A 13,566-nucleotide genomic window follows, 5' to 3' on the forward strand; every position below is an offset into this window, starting at 1 on the left:
GTAGGTACATTCAGGGAGCTGCTTCACCCAAAGACATGCTGATCCTGGTGGACGCGTGAGTGATTCCGTATACATACATCCACGTTTCGATCCCTTTTACTATGATTATCGTGGGTTAGGCTTAGTGAGTGACGACACCCATGTCTTAGGGTCAGCGATGGGGCGGGTGTCTGACCAATCAAAAGGCTGACAGGGCTGGCGTCTCTCCTTGTCTCTCCAGGAGCGGCAGTGTGTCCGGTCTCACCCTCAAGCTGATCCGGACGTCTGTCTGTGAGATGCTGGAGACCCTGTCTGACGACGACTACGTCAACGTGGTCTTTGTGAGTCTCTTGTGGAGGAGCCTGATGGTTGGAGCACGGCGCGGGGAGGGGGAGAGAGAGATCCGGGAAGAAGGAGGGAAACGTACAGAGAGAAAGAGAGAGTTATGGGAGAGAGATATAGGAGAGAGAGAGAGAGAGAGCGATCAAGAGACATACAAAGAGAGATACTGAGCAGGACAGAGATGGATGAAAGTAATGAAATATGGATTTCTTCTGGGCTGGTCACTCTGAAACAGGCCAGTAATGAAAGATCCACTGCTCTATTTGGTGAACAGGATTAAAACTTCACAGTACCCCTGTGTGTGTGTGTGTGTGTGTGTGTGTGTCCAGGACTCTGGAAGGAATTAAAACCCCAGTGCACCCTGGCCCAGTGTGGGAACACTCATCCATCATCAGTTCCATCCCTCCGTCTTCCGTGCTTTCTTCTTCATCACACACACACACAACACACACACACAGACACACAGACACACACACACACACCCACAGACACACACACACACACACAGACATACACACACAGACACCCTGGGGTGGGCAGATTGGTCATAGTTGTGTTCATTCCCAGAGTTGAAAGCCTGCAGTTCTGATGCTTTATACCCTATACCCAGGGGCCTTTTGACCAGTAACATGTCGTATTGTTCTTCACCCGAGTAGTCTTAAGCTGTTTGGATGTCCAATTATCGGCAGCTGGGGAACCATGTGTGTGTGTGTGTGTGGGTGAGAGAGAAAGTACTTCAATTTTGTCAATTACTCACACCGTTGGCAGATTGTTTGTGGCATTTTATTTAGAAATGCACACAATTCAACAAGTGGTTGTTCATTGAGATATCCAATATAAGGCCCCAGTGACTAGATTAGAAGTATGACTGTTAGCGTAAGGAGAGCTGAAAGCAAACCATGAAAGTAGAGTTGGAGTGGGGGAGGGCAGGTTTGATGGAAGCCTTTATCGGAGCTGTTAATTGGAGTGAGTGACCCCCCCCCCCCCTCCACCCACCCCCCACCCTTCCCAACATTCACTGCGCTGGATCAATCAGGAGACGCAACATCAACCGCAGTCAATCTTGGTATGGCTATCTCTATACTACCCCCCCATCCTTTCCCGGGGGTGTTGTAACCGGACACTAGATCATTCACCTCTGATATTACCTATAGATCCTGACTCATTAACTGCTGCCCAGGGACCCAGCTGGCACTTGGACCCAGCAGACACAGGCTCTCCTTCAACAGCTCTGGGATGTCAAACGAATACTGATTTGTGTGTGTTTGTGTGAGTGAGTGTTTGTGTGTGTGTGCGCGTGTGTGGGTGGTCGACTATAAGCCCCGGCAGACATGTAGCAGGGACTGCACTGGGATAAGAGATGAGATTAGCCTTCACTTCAGTGTCATCTATAATCCAATCCCAGCTCTTAGTCATCACACAGAAAGCCTCGGTGAAACCAAACGACACACAGAAAACAGGATAGGGCACCAGCCCGACTGCGCACACACACACACACACACACACACACACCCATATGGTGCATCCCACCACACCTGGACCATCAACAGGTTTGCCACTGAGGCATATTATATGTGACGTTATTGAACATATTATGTCCTGGATGTTAACCATTCCTCAAGCAAGTAATCAAGTGTCGGTGTGACGCACCCAGACAGCCTCAAATAGTCTCAAAGCACTCGCCCGTTTCGTTTCATCCTCTCCTCCTCCCTCCTCCCTCCATCTCCACATCTCCTGTCTCTTTGCACTCTCTCTCCGCCACCCTCCTACTCGCCCTCACACCTTTATTTTCTCTCCTTTTAATAGATTATGTGATAAAGGAGAGCAGACCGGCCTGGGTGTAATTAAATGTGCTCTCTTTAGAGGGGTGCGCGTGTGTGCATGCCTGCGTGCGTGTGCGCGCACGCGTGTGCGTGTGTTTGACAGGTGTTTGCAATGGTTTTCGTGCAAAACTCGGTCTTCCGGTCTTCCTGCCTGGAAGGCAGTCCAATACTACACTCTCCAGCTATCCACCAAGAGACAACATCAAAGCTAGCCTACACAACCCCACACAGTCACACACATGTACACACAAACTCTACATCTCTGCTTGTCGCACAAGATCATTATCTGAAGCCCCCACTGGCTGTTTCACAGTGACACAGATTGGTTGAGATCGATAGGGCGCGGTATTGTTTTAGAACAGTTCTATCGCACAGGAGGCCAACTGTTGGACCCCAGCTATCCTCTATGGTTTTCTCTCTTTCTTTATTTCTCTCTTTCTCTCGTTGTCTCTCTCTCTCTCCGTCTCTCTCTGTCGCTCACTCTGTTTTTCTCCATCCCTCTCTGTCTCGCTCTCTCTCCCTTTCCATTTATTCCTCTCCCTCGCACACAGTGCATACAAACACTCAACCAGAATAGCTGGAGTGCCTCTGTACCATTCTGTGTTCGTGCTGTCCTCTGTACATGCTGTTTGTTTTCTTTCATTAAGTGTGAGGCCCCTACAGTCACACACACACACACGCGCACACACACACACACACACACACACACACTGGCAGGTAGAGTACAATATGGGAATCCTTCTGATGTGTCACTCAAACTTGGATTTGACTTTGATGCCAACTCATGAGAAAGGCCGTCGACAGCCTTTGTGTGTGTGTGTTTGAGTGAGAAAGTGTGTGTGTGTGTGTGTGTGGAGGGGGGGGGGGGGGGGTGGTGGGGGGTTGTCTCACCTCTAATTAGATTGTGTTGCTGCCTAAAATCGTTCAGAGGAATCTTGTTTCCATGGGTACCAGATCATTGAACGGCGCGAATGCAAAGCAATTAGCAAGACTTGATGAATGATTTTTTTGTCGTCATTTTTTCCTTTTCTTACCTCTGCAAGGCAGACGACAAAAGTGAAGGCCAGGTGTGTGGGAGGTGTGTGTGTGACGGAGAACAACAATGGATGTGTGTGCACGTGCGTCGGTGTGCCCGTGTACGTGAGTACGCGGGCATGCCCGCGTGCGCGCTCAGAGCGTGCACAGCCGGTGACCCCCTGTGTGTCTTTGCCAGTTCAACACCCGAGTCAACAACACGGCGTGCTTCGATCGCCTGGTCCAAGCCAACGTCCGGAACAAGAAGATCCTCAAGGATGCGGTGCAGAACATCTCAGCCAAAGGGATCACCAACTACACCAAAGGCTTTGAGTTTGCCTTCGAACAACTCTCTGCCGTAAGGTCCCCTCTCTCTCTGTCCCCCGGGCTCCCTCTCATGGTCTCTCATCCGACAGCTCGGACACCACACGCCTAAATGGCATTGGCCTATAGCCTTAGCGTAGCCAGTGTCGGACGAGCGCGCTCCTGTTGGAGACTGCCCTCTTCTGGTTGAAGTGTGTACTTTGGCTCCCCGTGTCCGTAACGTGTGCGTCTCTCTCCCGACTCTTTCGTCTCAGACCAACGTGAGCCGGGCCAACTGCAACAAGATCATCATGCTGTTCACCGACGGGGGAGAGGAGAGGGCCCGGGACATCCTGGAGAAACAAAACGCTGACAAGCAGGTGACAAGGGGGGGGGGTGTGTCAGGGGGCGGGGGGGGTGTCAGGGGGCGGGGGGGGTGTGTCAGGGGGCGGGGGGGTAGTGGGGGGTGTCAGGGGGCGGGGGGTGTCAGGGGGGTGGCAGGCGGCGGGGGGGTGGCGGGGGGCGGGGGGGTGGCGGGGGGCGGGGGGTGGTAGGGGGGTGGTCAAGGTATGGGAGGGGGATGAGGGGCACGGGGGGGGGCACGGGGTTGCGGGTGTAAGGTTGACGAAGGGCATTGACGGAAAAAGGCGGGGGGGTTGACGTGGGGGGGGGAGGGGGCAGTGGCGAGGCCGAGGGCATGCCTTGGGTGGATTCCCTTCTAGCCTGCTCGCCGTGGTGTGGACTGAAGGTCAGCGGGGGCTGGATCGCAACCCCGTGGAGCACGTCTGTCCTTCAGCCACAAACAAAGGAGGCCGTTCGGGGGAGTTTGCATGTGGATTCAACTTTCTTTCGTCGAAATCTGTATGGCAAAGAAGCTGACCCGGGTGAAGGGGCAGCTGAACCCACACCAGCAGGAAGGAAACACACGCACAAATCCCGCATCCACGACGTATCACTCCCAGTTACTGTCAGACTGTCCGCTAACCAGTTTAGAATGGTAGATAACTAGCCCGTGCAGGACAGGAGGGATGAGGTGAGGTGAAGGAGAGGGGAGAGGAGAAAGGAAGGACAGAGGATGGTCCTCTCCATGCCTCCACCTCTCCTCACCTCTGACAAAGCCCAGGATATGGGAACCACCTGTGTGATGCACGGGGGGCTGTCAGCTCCGGAACCTTCCGGAGTGTAGGGGGGTTCAGTGCTCCTCTCTGGGCGTCCCTGTGGGGGCCTGGAGGCTGCACCGCACCTGCCCTCCGGCAGCACTGCTAGCCGGCTCTGCTGTAGCAGGCAGGTAGACAGACAGGCAGATGGACAGACAGACAAACAGGCAAGCAGGTCGACAGACAGCCAGATGGACAGATATACAGGCATGGAGACAGACAGGTAGACAGGTAGGTAGGCACGGAGACAGACAGGTAGATACAGACAGGCCGATTGATAGACATGAACATCCAAGCTGGCACACAGTCAGACAGGCAGACGGACAGACAGGCATGTGGGCAGATACACAGTCCCACACAGACAGACAGACAGACAGACAGACAGACAGACAGTCTTGGCTGGCTAGCTGACTGACTTCCAGACTGACAGACTAACTGACTGACTGTGATCCCAGAGATGTCCTGTAAAGTGTGTGTGTGTGTGTTGCCTTGGTTCCAGGTGCGTATCTTCACCTTCTCAGTGGGCCAGCACAACTATGATAAAGGACCCATCCAGTGGATGGCCTGTGCCAACAAAGGTAAACACAGCTGATCTGCAGCTCCTAGCATGTGCCAGTGAGTCATCATCACTGACACACTGTCTCAGAGATCTCACATACATATCTTCATCATCCTCATCGTCATGCCTGTCATTGGCTAACTGTTCTGTATTATGTACTGTGTCGTGTACTATTGAGTGTACTTCCTTGTGTCATGTTTTGTTATACTGTGTCGTGTACCGTGTTGTGTACGGTACTGTAATCCCACCTTGTGTTTTTCTCCCTCAGGATACTTCTATGAGATCCCCTCTATAGGAGCCATCAGAATCAACACCCAGGTAGAGACCGAGAGAAAGACTGTGTGTGTGTGTGTGTCTCACTTTAACCTACTGTTTACTGTGTCTTTTTACTGGGTCTGCGTCTGCATTGTGCAGGAGTACCTGGATGTTCTGGGCAGGCCCATGGTTCTGGCAGACCAGCAGGCTAAACAGGTCCAGTGGACCAACGTTTACCTGGACGCTCTGGTACGATGTCACTTCCTCCCATCCACCCTCACAAACAGTAGGATGCGCAGCAAACCCCTGTCATACCGTGATGAATGTGTGCGTACATGTGACAATCTGTGCATGTGTGTGACTCGTCTCTCTCTCCCTCTCTCTTGCTCTCCCTCTCTCTTGCTCTCTCTCTCTCTCTCTCTCTCTCTCTCTCTCTCTCTCTCTCTCTCTCTCTCTCTCTCCCTCTCTCTTGCTCTCTCTCTCTCTCTCTCTCTCTCTCTCTCTCTCTCTCTCTCTCTCTCTCTCTCTCTCTCTCTCTCTCTCTCTCTCTCTCTCTCTCTCTCTCTCTCTCTCTCTCTCTCTCTCTCCTCTCCAGGAGCTAGGCCTGGTCATTACAGGGACCCTGCCCGTGTTTAACAAGACCATGACCAAGGACGAGCGGAATGGCGAGCACCAGAACCAGCTCATCCTGGGGGTGATGGGCATCGACGTGTCCCTGGACGACATCAAGAAGCTCACGCCGCGCTTCACGGTGAGGAAAACGTGCACGCGGGGCTGATGTCTGCGGCAGCCGCACGCTGTTCATCCATGATCAGTGTTCAGGGACGTGAATGACCTCCCCCAACCTGCCCCTCCAGATCGGGCCTAACGGCTATTACTTTGCCATCGACCCCAACGGCTACGTCCTGCTCCACCCAAACCTCCAGCCTAAGGTACGACCCCTTCACTTACACACACAAACACACATACTTAAATATATATATACATATAGAATATATGGAACTTCTGCTGTTTTAGTTATTTCTGGACGCGCTGGCTCTGCAGTTGTGGAAGGTGTGCACATGAATAGTAATCTTCCTACACCACAGGATAACCGCACAGCACCTATGTACAGCACAAAGCCCAATACCACAGACAGGACATCAGATACAGCAGCCTGCATATCGTTCAGTGTCTGAAGGCTTTTTATGCACCGTCACTTCGTTGTTTTTTTAGCAGCTAAAGAGAAGATATACAAGATATGATCACCTTCACGTAAACCCTGGGGCCAGTAATTACCATGAGAGATGTAGGAGATTAAAGTCTTGGCAGCAGGCTAGCATACATGTTTGGGAATGAAGCACATCCTGATCCAATATGCCTCCTGGTGGTGAAATGTGATTTCAGTTTAAAGGTTCTTTTTTTCATTCAGTTAGTATTGATCTGACATGTGTTCTAAGCAAGGCCCCCATGTCGATGTTTTATTTTAGATCTCTTAGTAAAGCCTCACAGATACACACACACACACACACACACGCTGCCCACAAGTCAGGTGTAATCGAGTGATACCCAGACCTTTAGGCCTTGAACTTTTCAAACTGTATGAAAGTCTTGGCTGTTCTACACATAAATGTAACAGCATTTCTTGCCGAGGGCATGGATTACAATACAACCCAGTAAGAACCAGTCATGACCCAACTGTGGGCCCTGGCCCACCTTCGAACCCAGCAACCTCGGTCTTTGTTCTCCCCCACCCCAAGCCCCAGGCACAACTGGTCCTAACAGGCTACAGAGTGGCCATGTGCTGCCCAGGCCCAAGCTCTGTGTTCAGGGTTGCTGGGCACGGAGGGGGAGCCTCTCTGGATCTGAGGGTCTGGTTCCCCGAGGACACATGTTCACATCCCATCACATCCCACCACAGTCTTCACCCTCTGATCTACACGGACATACACTCATGGATCCAATCTCCACACCCAGGGACACTTAACCCCGACCAAAGGATTGCATACATGGTGTGTGTGTGTGTGTGTGCGTGTGTGTGTGTGGCCGAGCGCATATGTGTCGGCGCAGCCCGTTTCGAAAGCGGCTCGAACCATTTCAAAGTCACTCTCGTTTCTGTGTGTTGTGTAAGTTTGTCAGATGGTTTCGCAGGGGCAGCCCCATCTGTCAGAGCTTGTGTCAGTCCGCAACCAGACTCTCTGTCAACGGGGCTGGTTAAATGATCGAGGTCTGTTTCGACCGTGTCGAAACGTGGCACAGCCACCGACGTCTCCCCGTCTCTCACGCTGAAAACGCCCTCCCCGCTCTCTTCCTCCCACGCTCTCCCCTCACCAGAAGCGGATCCATAACCGGCGGATCAGACTCCGCAATAAGTATGCCGTCACCTTCCACGAGGTGAGCCCAGGGACGTCGCTCTGTAGAAGCCCCAAGCACGGGTCACATGCAGACTCTCCACCCGCTCGATCAAACGACCGCTGGTCACTCCGCCACTTCTCGATGTTCGCTCGGGGCGTCGTTGGCCCGAGGGTTAGACCCTAGTCCAGGCCAGTGGCACCCCTTCCTCATCCAGGAGGTGGTAACGTAAGCCGCCATGGCCTTCGCTGAGGGGATCGAGAAACTGCATGTGACACCTCGCTTGAGGGACAGGCTCGTGGAACCCGAGTTTAGCGGCGTTAGACCCTAGCGCACTAGCAGTAGTATATAACCACAGCTCTAGTGTGTGCTTGTGCTGCACAGCAGTGCCGTAGGTGTGCGCACCGTAGACAGACAGTAGGTGTCACGGTCTAAGACTTGTGTCTGGCATACACGACACAGATTCTAACATCTTGATCTAACATATCTGCCTCTGCTGCTGCTTACGTCTCTGTGGACGAGGGTGTTTTCTTTTTTGGCCGGAGATTTCTATTTGAATCACCTGGCGACGGGTAGTGCAGTCTGACATCAAGTGGTGTATGCCTGGCACTGCTCTGCCTCGCGTTGGGATGAGGACATGAGCAAGGTTTAGACTGTGATTACTGTACCCTGCTTGTGGGATGTCTGTGGGATCTCTGAGTAAGTTGGATGTCTAACCGTAAACACGTTGGATAAGATTGGCCCACCCTGACGTTTGGGCATTTCCTGCCTTCGCTTGTCGCGCTCAGATCAGTCACAAGCCACGTGTGTTTGAGCTGCCCCCGTGTTTCGTGACGACGACACACAGTGTGTAGTGCGGTGAGCGCGTGCGTGTGCCTCGTGCCTGTGTTTGTCTGAGCTCGCGTTCGTGTGTGTACAAGTCAGGGGTGGAGTCGGACAGGAAGTGACAGATGGAGATGATAAGATTGCTGCGATGAGGGGCGCTCATTAGAGTTGTCTGACACGCAGAGGCAACGAGTCAGGACCCGAGTAGGGACCTGATGCCAGCCCGAGGGATACTAGCTGGACGATGGCAAATCTCCAGCCTCGGGGTTCCCCCCCCTTCCTGAACCCTGGCCCTCAGTTTGTTAACCAAAGCTGTAGATGTGGAAGAACTTGAAGCAGTCCATTTCGAGTACAGTAGAGACCAGTGCCACAGCAAGGGGTTGGTACAGACATGCTATTTTGATTTCCGGATCTGAAAGACTAACCAGAGTACTCGTATGGAAGTCCATCTGGGCACCACGGTCACACTTTATTTATAATCTTCTGTCTTCAGTTACAGTACTGAGTCGAGAGAGCACAGGGTCACACACAGGCCCAGTCCGCAACAGACCCACACACACACAAACTCACACACACACACATGTAGTCATTATAATATAAAATATCCATCTTTTTTTTTTAGCACAGTGGAACATTCCAGTGAAATGGCGTAGATTAAGGAGACCCCCCTGGGCTGTGAGAGTAGGGTCTCGCTGGGGAGCCTGACTTGTCAATCACAGTGTGTGTGTGTCTGTGTGTCTGTGTGTCTGTGTGTCTGTGTGTCTGTGTGTGTGTGTTCCAGTGAAGGATTGTAGGAGTGCGTGAACGCTGAGGCCGACCCAGCAGCCTTTGAACATCTCCTCTCTCTCTCCTTTTGTTTCTGTCTGTGTTTGATTAGGCTTGTACCGTGGAGCCCTATTCAGCAGAGAGATGACTGTTGTAATGTTTCCATTTTGATCTCTCCCCGCATCCCGCTCGCTCGCTCGCTCTCCTCTCTTCTCCCATCCCTATGTTCTCGCTCCTTTCATTCGCTCCCGCCACTCATCCTCATTTCCTCTCTCTTATCTTTTGGGTTGACGTCTTTGGTGCTCTTTGTTTTTGTGTCGTGTCTTCATCTCTAACGTTTCCTTGTTTCTTTTTCTGTTTTGTACTCTCTTATCTCCGCTCCGAGGTGCTCATTGTCCCTGCTCCTTCTCTCCTGTGACATCACGCCCCTCTCGTCCTCCGTTTGGCTGGCTGCCGTAAGCTCGGTTCATGTCTCGGTTCCCGAGGACCCGTCCATTCACTCATCAGTTCACCCATCCATCCATCCATCCACCCATCCATCCATCCATACATCCACCCATCCATCCTACACATTCATTTGTTGGCTTTCTCCTGATTGGTGTGTTCTCACCTGTCAATGAAGGACAAGAGACAAGGAGACAAATTTGACATTTACAGTAACGTCTCCATGCCTTTAACTTTATGAACAGCTTGAACTTTTTCCCAAGGCTTAACAGAGGTAGGGCTGGGTTCCAGGTGTATCAAATTCCAAACATGTACGGTTTCTTTACATTTACGGAGAGCTACTATAGCAGAGCTGCCCCTTTATACCAGCATAAAGCCACTGAAATGTAGTTTTTTTTATTATTTTTTTTAAGACATTAACAAGGTCCAATGTCACTTTCCATCAAACGTGATACTGGCAGCAATTGCTTGTAAAAGGTTGCCAGAGTCCTGTCTGATGCAGTGACCAGGAGCAGGGCTTTATAGAGCTGCTTGGCTCTGGTCCTGAGGTGAACACAAGCAGCCTCTGTGGCTGGAGGTCGTTACAGACTACATGTTCTTTCAAGGACCAAGGTTAGGGGCTCTGGGAGCAGTATTTTACTTGATGGCTCCAAGCCATGATAAAACCCATGACGGAAGAAACATGAATTACACAGTTCGCTGCCTTTCACAAGACCTTACTGTAACAACTCAACAGGCTTCAGAGAGAGGGGTATTCGATTGGTTAATGTCACAGCCTAACACTGGATGGTAGCTTAACGAATCAAATGAGTCAATCTTTTGAAAGGCTACCGTGTGTATTTTTCTCATAACTGAGATGTGTCGATATGTTCCAGACTAAACTGATCTCTTCTCCTCAGAACCCCAAATTCCAGGAGCCTGTCACATTGGACTTCCTGGATGCTGAATTGGAGAACGAAATTAAAGTGGAGGTAGAGTACACGTTCACACGCAATTGTGAACTCACACATCCGCTCACACTTACACACCCACACGCGCACACACACACACACACACAAATGCACACAGAGTATAGGCACACTCACACACACACACATCCACACAGTCACTCACACACGCGTACACACACGCACTCCCACACATACATACTGTGCACACAGTCACACACACACACACACACACAATGTGTGCACACACATTCACATGCAGGTGTAGAACATCTCGTCTCTCCTCATAAAGCTATCCCGGCGTGCCTATGAGGCAGATTTACTCACTGTGTCTGAGTGGTAATGAGAAAAAATGTTTCGAGGAGCGGTGGATACTCAATGAGACATCCTTAAAAAGCCTAGAGACACCCCCTGTTTTACTCGCAATTTTCCTCTGGCTGTTTGGTGTGCGCCCCCCACACCCCCACCACCCCATCTCCCCCTGCTCTCGCTCCATCTGCTGGGTTTGATGTACTGTGGTACCCCTCTCCTTTCTGTTTTTTCCCGTTGGTCTCTGGTAGGCAGATGTCAAAGTGTTTCAGCGAGAACAGTAGAAAGACCTGACAGAGAGATCAGCCCCTTCTAATGTGAAACGCCCCTCTTCAGTCCCAGACTGACACTGATAAAGGACCAGTCCATATGAACTTCAGATACACTTCAGATACACTTCAGATATACTTATACTATACTTATACAATCCCTCCCTCCCTCCCTCCCTCCATCCCTCCCTCCCTCCCTCCCTCCCTCCCTCCCTCCCTCCCTCCATCTCTCTCTCTCTCTCTCTCTCTCTCTCTCTCTCTCTCTCTCTCTCTCTCTCTCTCTCTCTCTCTCTCTCTCTCTCTCTCTCTCTCCCTCTCTCTCTCTCTCTCTCTCTCTCTGTGTCTGTCTCTCTCTCTCTGTGTCTGTCTCTCTTTCTGTCTCTCTCTCTCTGTGTCTGTCTCTCTTTCTGTCTCTCTCTCTCTGTGTCTGTCTCTCTTTCTGTCTCTCTCTCTCTGTGTCTGTCTCTCTTTCTGTCTCTCTCTCTCTCTTCCCTGTCTTCATCTCTCTAGATCAGGAGGATGATGATTGATGGAGACCCTGGTGAACAGACCATAGAGACTCTGGTGAAAACTCAGGACGAGGTGAGGGATCCCCCGCATCAATTAGCTCAAATTCATGGCTTAGATCAAGTCCCATGTTTACTGTGTACCGTGTGTGTGTGTGTGTGTGTTCCTGGACAGCGATACATCGACAGAGGGGTGAGGACCTACACCTGGGCTCAAGTCAACGGAACAGACTACAGGTGAAGAGAGGACTGTCGGACTGTAGATCCCGGGATGCGATTGGCTGGAGAGGAGAAGGGGGCCAAGCCCCCCCGCCCCCCTCCCCAGATGTCGCCTTCCTGCGTCACGCCGACAGGGCTCGCTCTCCTCGTTAGCCAAACCACCAGTGTGGGAGATGGCCTGGGCAGTGCAGAGGCTGCAGTCTGCTGAGCCCGAATGTCATGTGTTGTTTTCTCTCCTGTTCGCAGCCTGGCCCTGGTCCTGCCCAAGTACAGCGAGCACTTCATCCAAGCGAAACTGGGGAACACGATCAAAGAAGCCATGTGTAAGCATGCCGAAAGCCCCCCTCGTGCTCCTGTGACCGACTTTGAAACCACACGCTCGCGCTCGAACACTCCCGCGTGACCCTCCTACGATCCGTTGTTTGTAGTATGACCCCCTGACCAGTGTCCTCCCATACACTCATCTCCCACCAGGACCAGGCCCAGAGCCCATCCTTTGATCTCACCTCCGCCCTCTCCTCCGCCCTCTCGGCTCGCTCTACCTCTTCCCATTCTTGGCCGCAGTAGAGACGGACCCTCCCTCTCCTCCTTCTCGTTCTACCCCCCCTGCCCCCCCCCCCCTCCCCCGCCTCTTCCCTCTCTCTTCTACTGCACCCCTGGGTTTTTACTGAGACCGCCATCCTCTGTTTCCCACACCCTCTCTCCCTCCATGTCCCTGATCTCACTGTGAAGGCGACATGGCCACCTCGACTGGCAGTCTCTCTCCATCATATCTGTCTGCTCCTCTGGGCTGTAAACCTGTCCGCACCTCTCTCCACCCCCCCCCTCCCTCTCTTCTCTCTCGTTCTCCTGGGAAAGAGAGAGAGGCCACTGTTACATGGAGGATTGTGAATAGGGACTATTGTCACCACAGGCTGCATGTCGGACGCACGCATTTGAATCACAAACAGACACTCACTGATACACACACACACACACTTACATGTTCCTTCTCCTTCTCTCGGTGTGAACGTTCTTCCATCCTGTCCTCCTTCCCGTCGGCCACTGTGTCGGATTCTCACAGCTTCATGGGGCAAGTACTCTTTATACCGAGCTCTGTCTGTCATTTTTCATGGTTCCTTGGGTACGTGCGTGAGTATGTCTGAGTCTGTTGGGATGGCTATATACAGTTAGCTACCAAGGGGAAAGGACAGGGAGCATCAGATAGGAACATATTTTGATGGCTGGCTGGATCGAGAAAAGGTGAGTGGAGGGACTGCGGGAAATGATCATGGATATCTGTGTGTAGAGCGAGATAAAGAGATAAAGAGAGACCGAACCGTCGATTTGCATGAATAACTGGAGGAACATAATTGGATGTTGAAGAATGGAGACGGGGCCATCTCGTTTTAGTGGGTTTGCGTTACTTTGATGTAATGCCATAAGCCATAAAGCATGATGAGGCTGTTATCTGAGCAGATGAGAGGCGGTCTGAGCGCTCCTCAGTGGAGATGTTTCTGTCTCTGCATCATTTCCTCGG

The 13,566-nt window shown here is 51.9% G+C and overlaps 1 protein-coding gene across 1 annotated transcript in view; it reads left to right on the top strand.

Annotated features, from left to right (window-relative positions):
• LOC146258652 (voltage-dependent calcium channel subunit alpha-2/delta-1) overlaps positions 1-13,566 on the top strand; it is a 46,206-nt gene that overhangs the window by 18,970 nt on the left and 13,670 nt on the right. Inside the window, exons 9-21 of the mRNA XM_084671826.1 lie at positions 5-55; positions 221-320; positions 3,358-3,516; positions 3,737-3,841; positions 5,118-5,196; positions 5,446-5,495; positions 5,592-5,681; positions 6,028-6,183; positions 6,290-6,364; positions 10,697-10,768; positions 11,833-11,904; positions 12,004-12,065; positions 12,294-12,370. Coding sequence (XP_084527952.1) covers positions 5-55; positions 221-320; positions 3,358-3,516; positions 3,737-3,841; positions 5,118-5,196; positions 5,446-5,495; positions 5,592-5,681; positions 6,028-6,183; positions 6,290-6,364; positions 10,697-10,768; positions 11,833-11,904; positions 12,004-12,065; positions 12,294-12,370 — 1,148 coding nt within the window. The remainder of the gene's footprint in view (positions 1-4; positions 56-220; positions 321-3,357; positions 3,517-3,736; positions 3,842-5,117; positions 5,197-5,445; positions 5,496-5,591; positions 5,682-6,027; positions 6,184-6,289; positions 6,365-10,696; positions 10,769-11,832; positions 11,905-12,003; positions 12,066-12,293; positions 12,371-13,566) is intronic.

The sequence above is a fragment of the Hypomesus nipponensis genome, chromosome 14 (genome assembly GCF_054491055.1).
Source record: "Hypomesus nipponensis isolate SF chromosome 14, ASM5449105v1, whole genome shotgun sequence".
NCBI classification, from domain to species: domain Eukaryota; kingdom Metazoa; phylum Chordata; class Actinopteri; order Osmeriformes; family Osmeridae; genus Hypomesus; species Hypomesus nipponensis.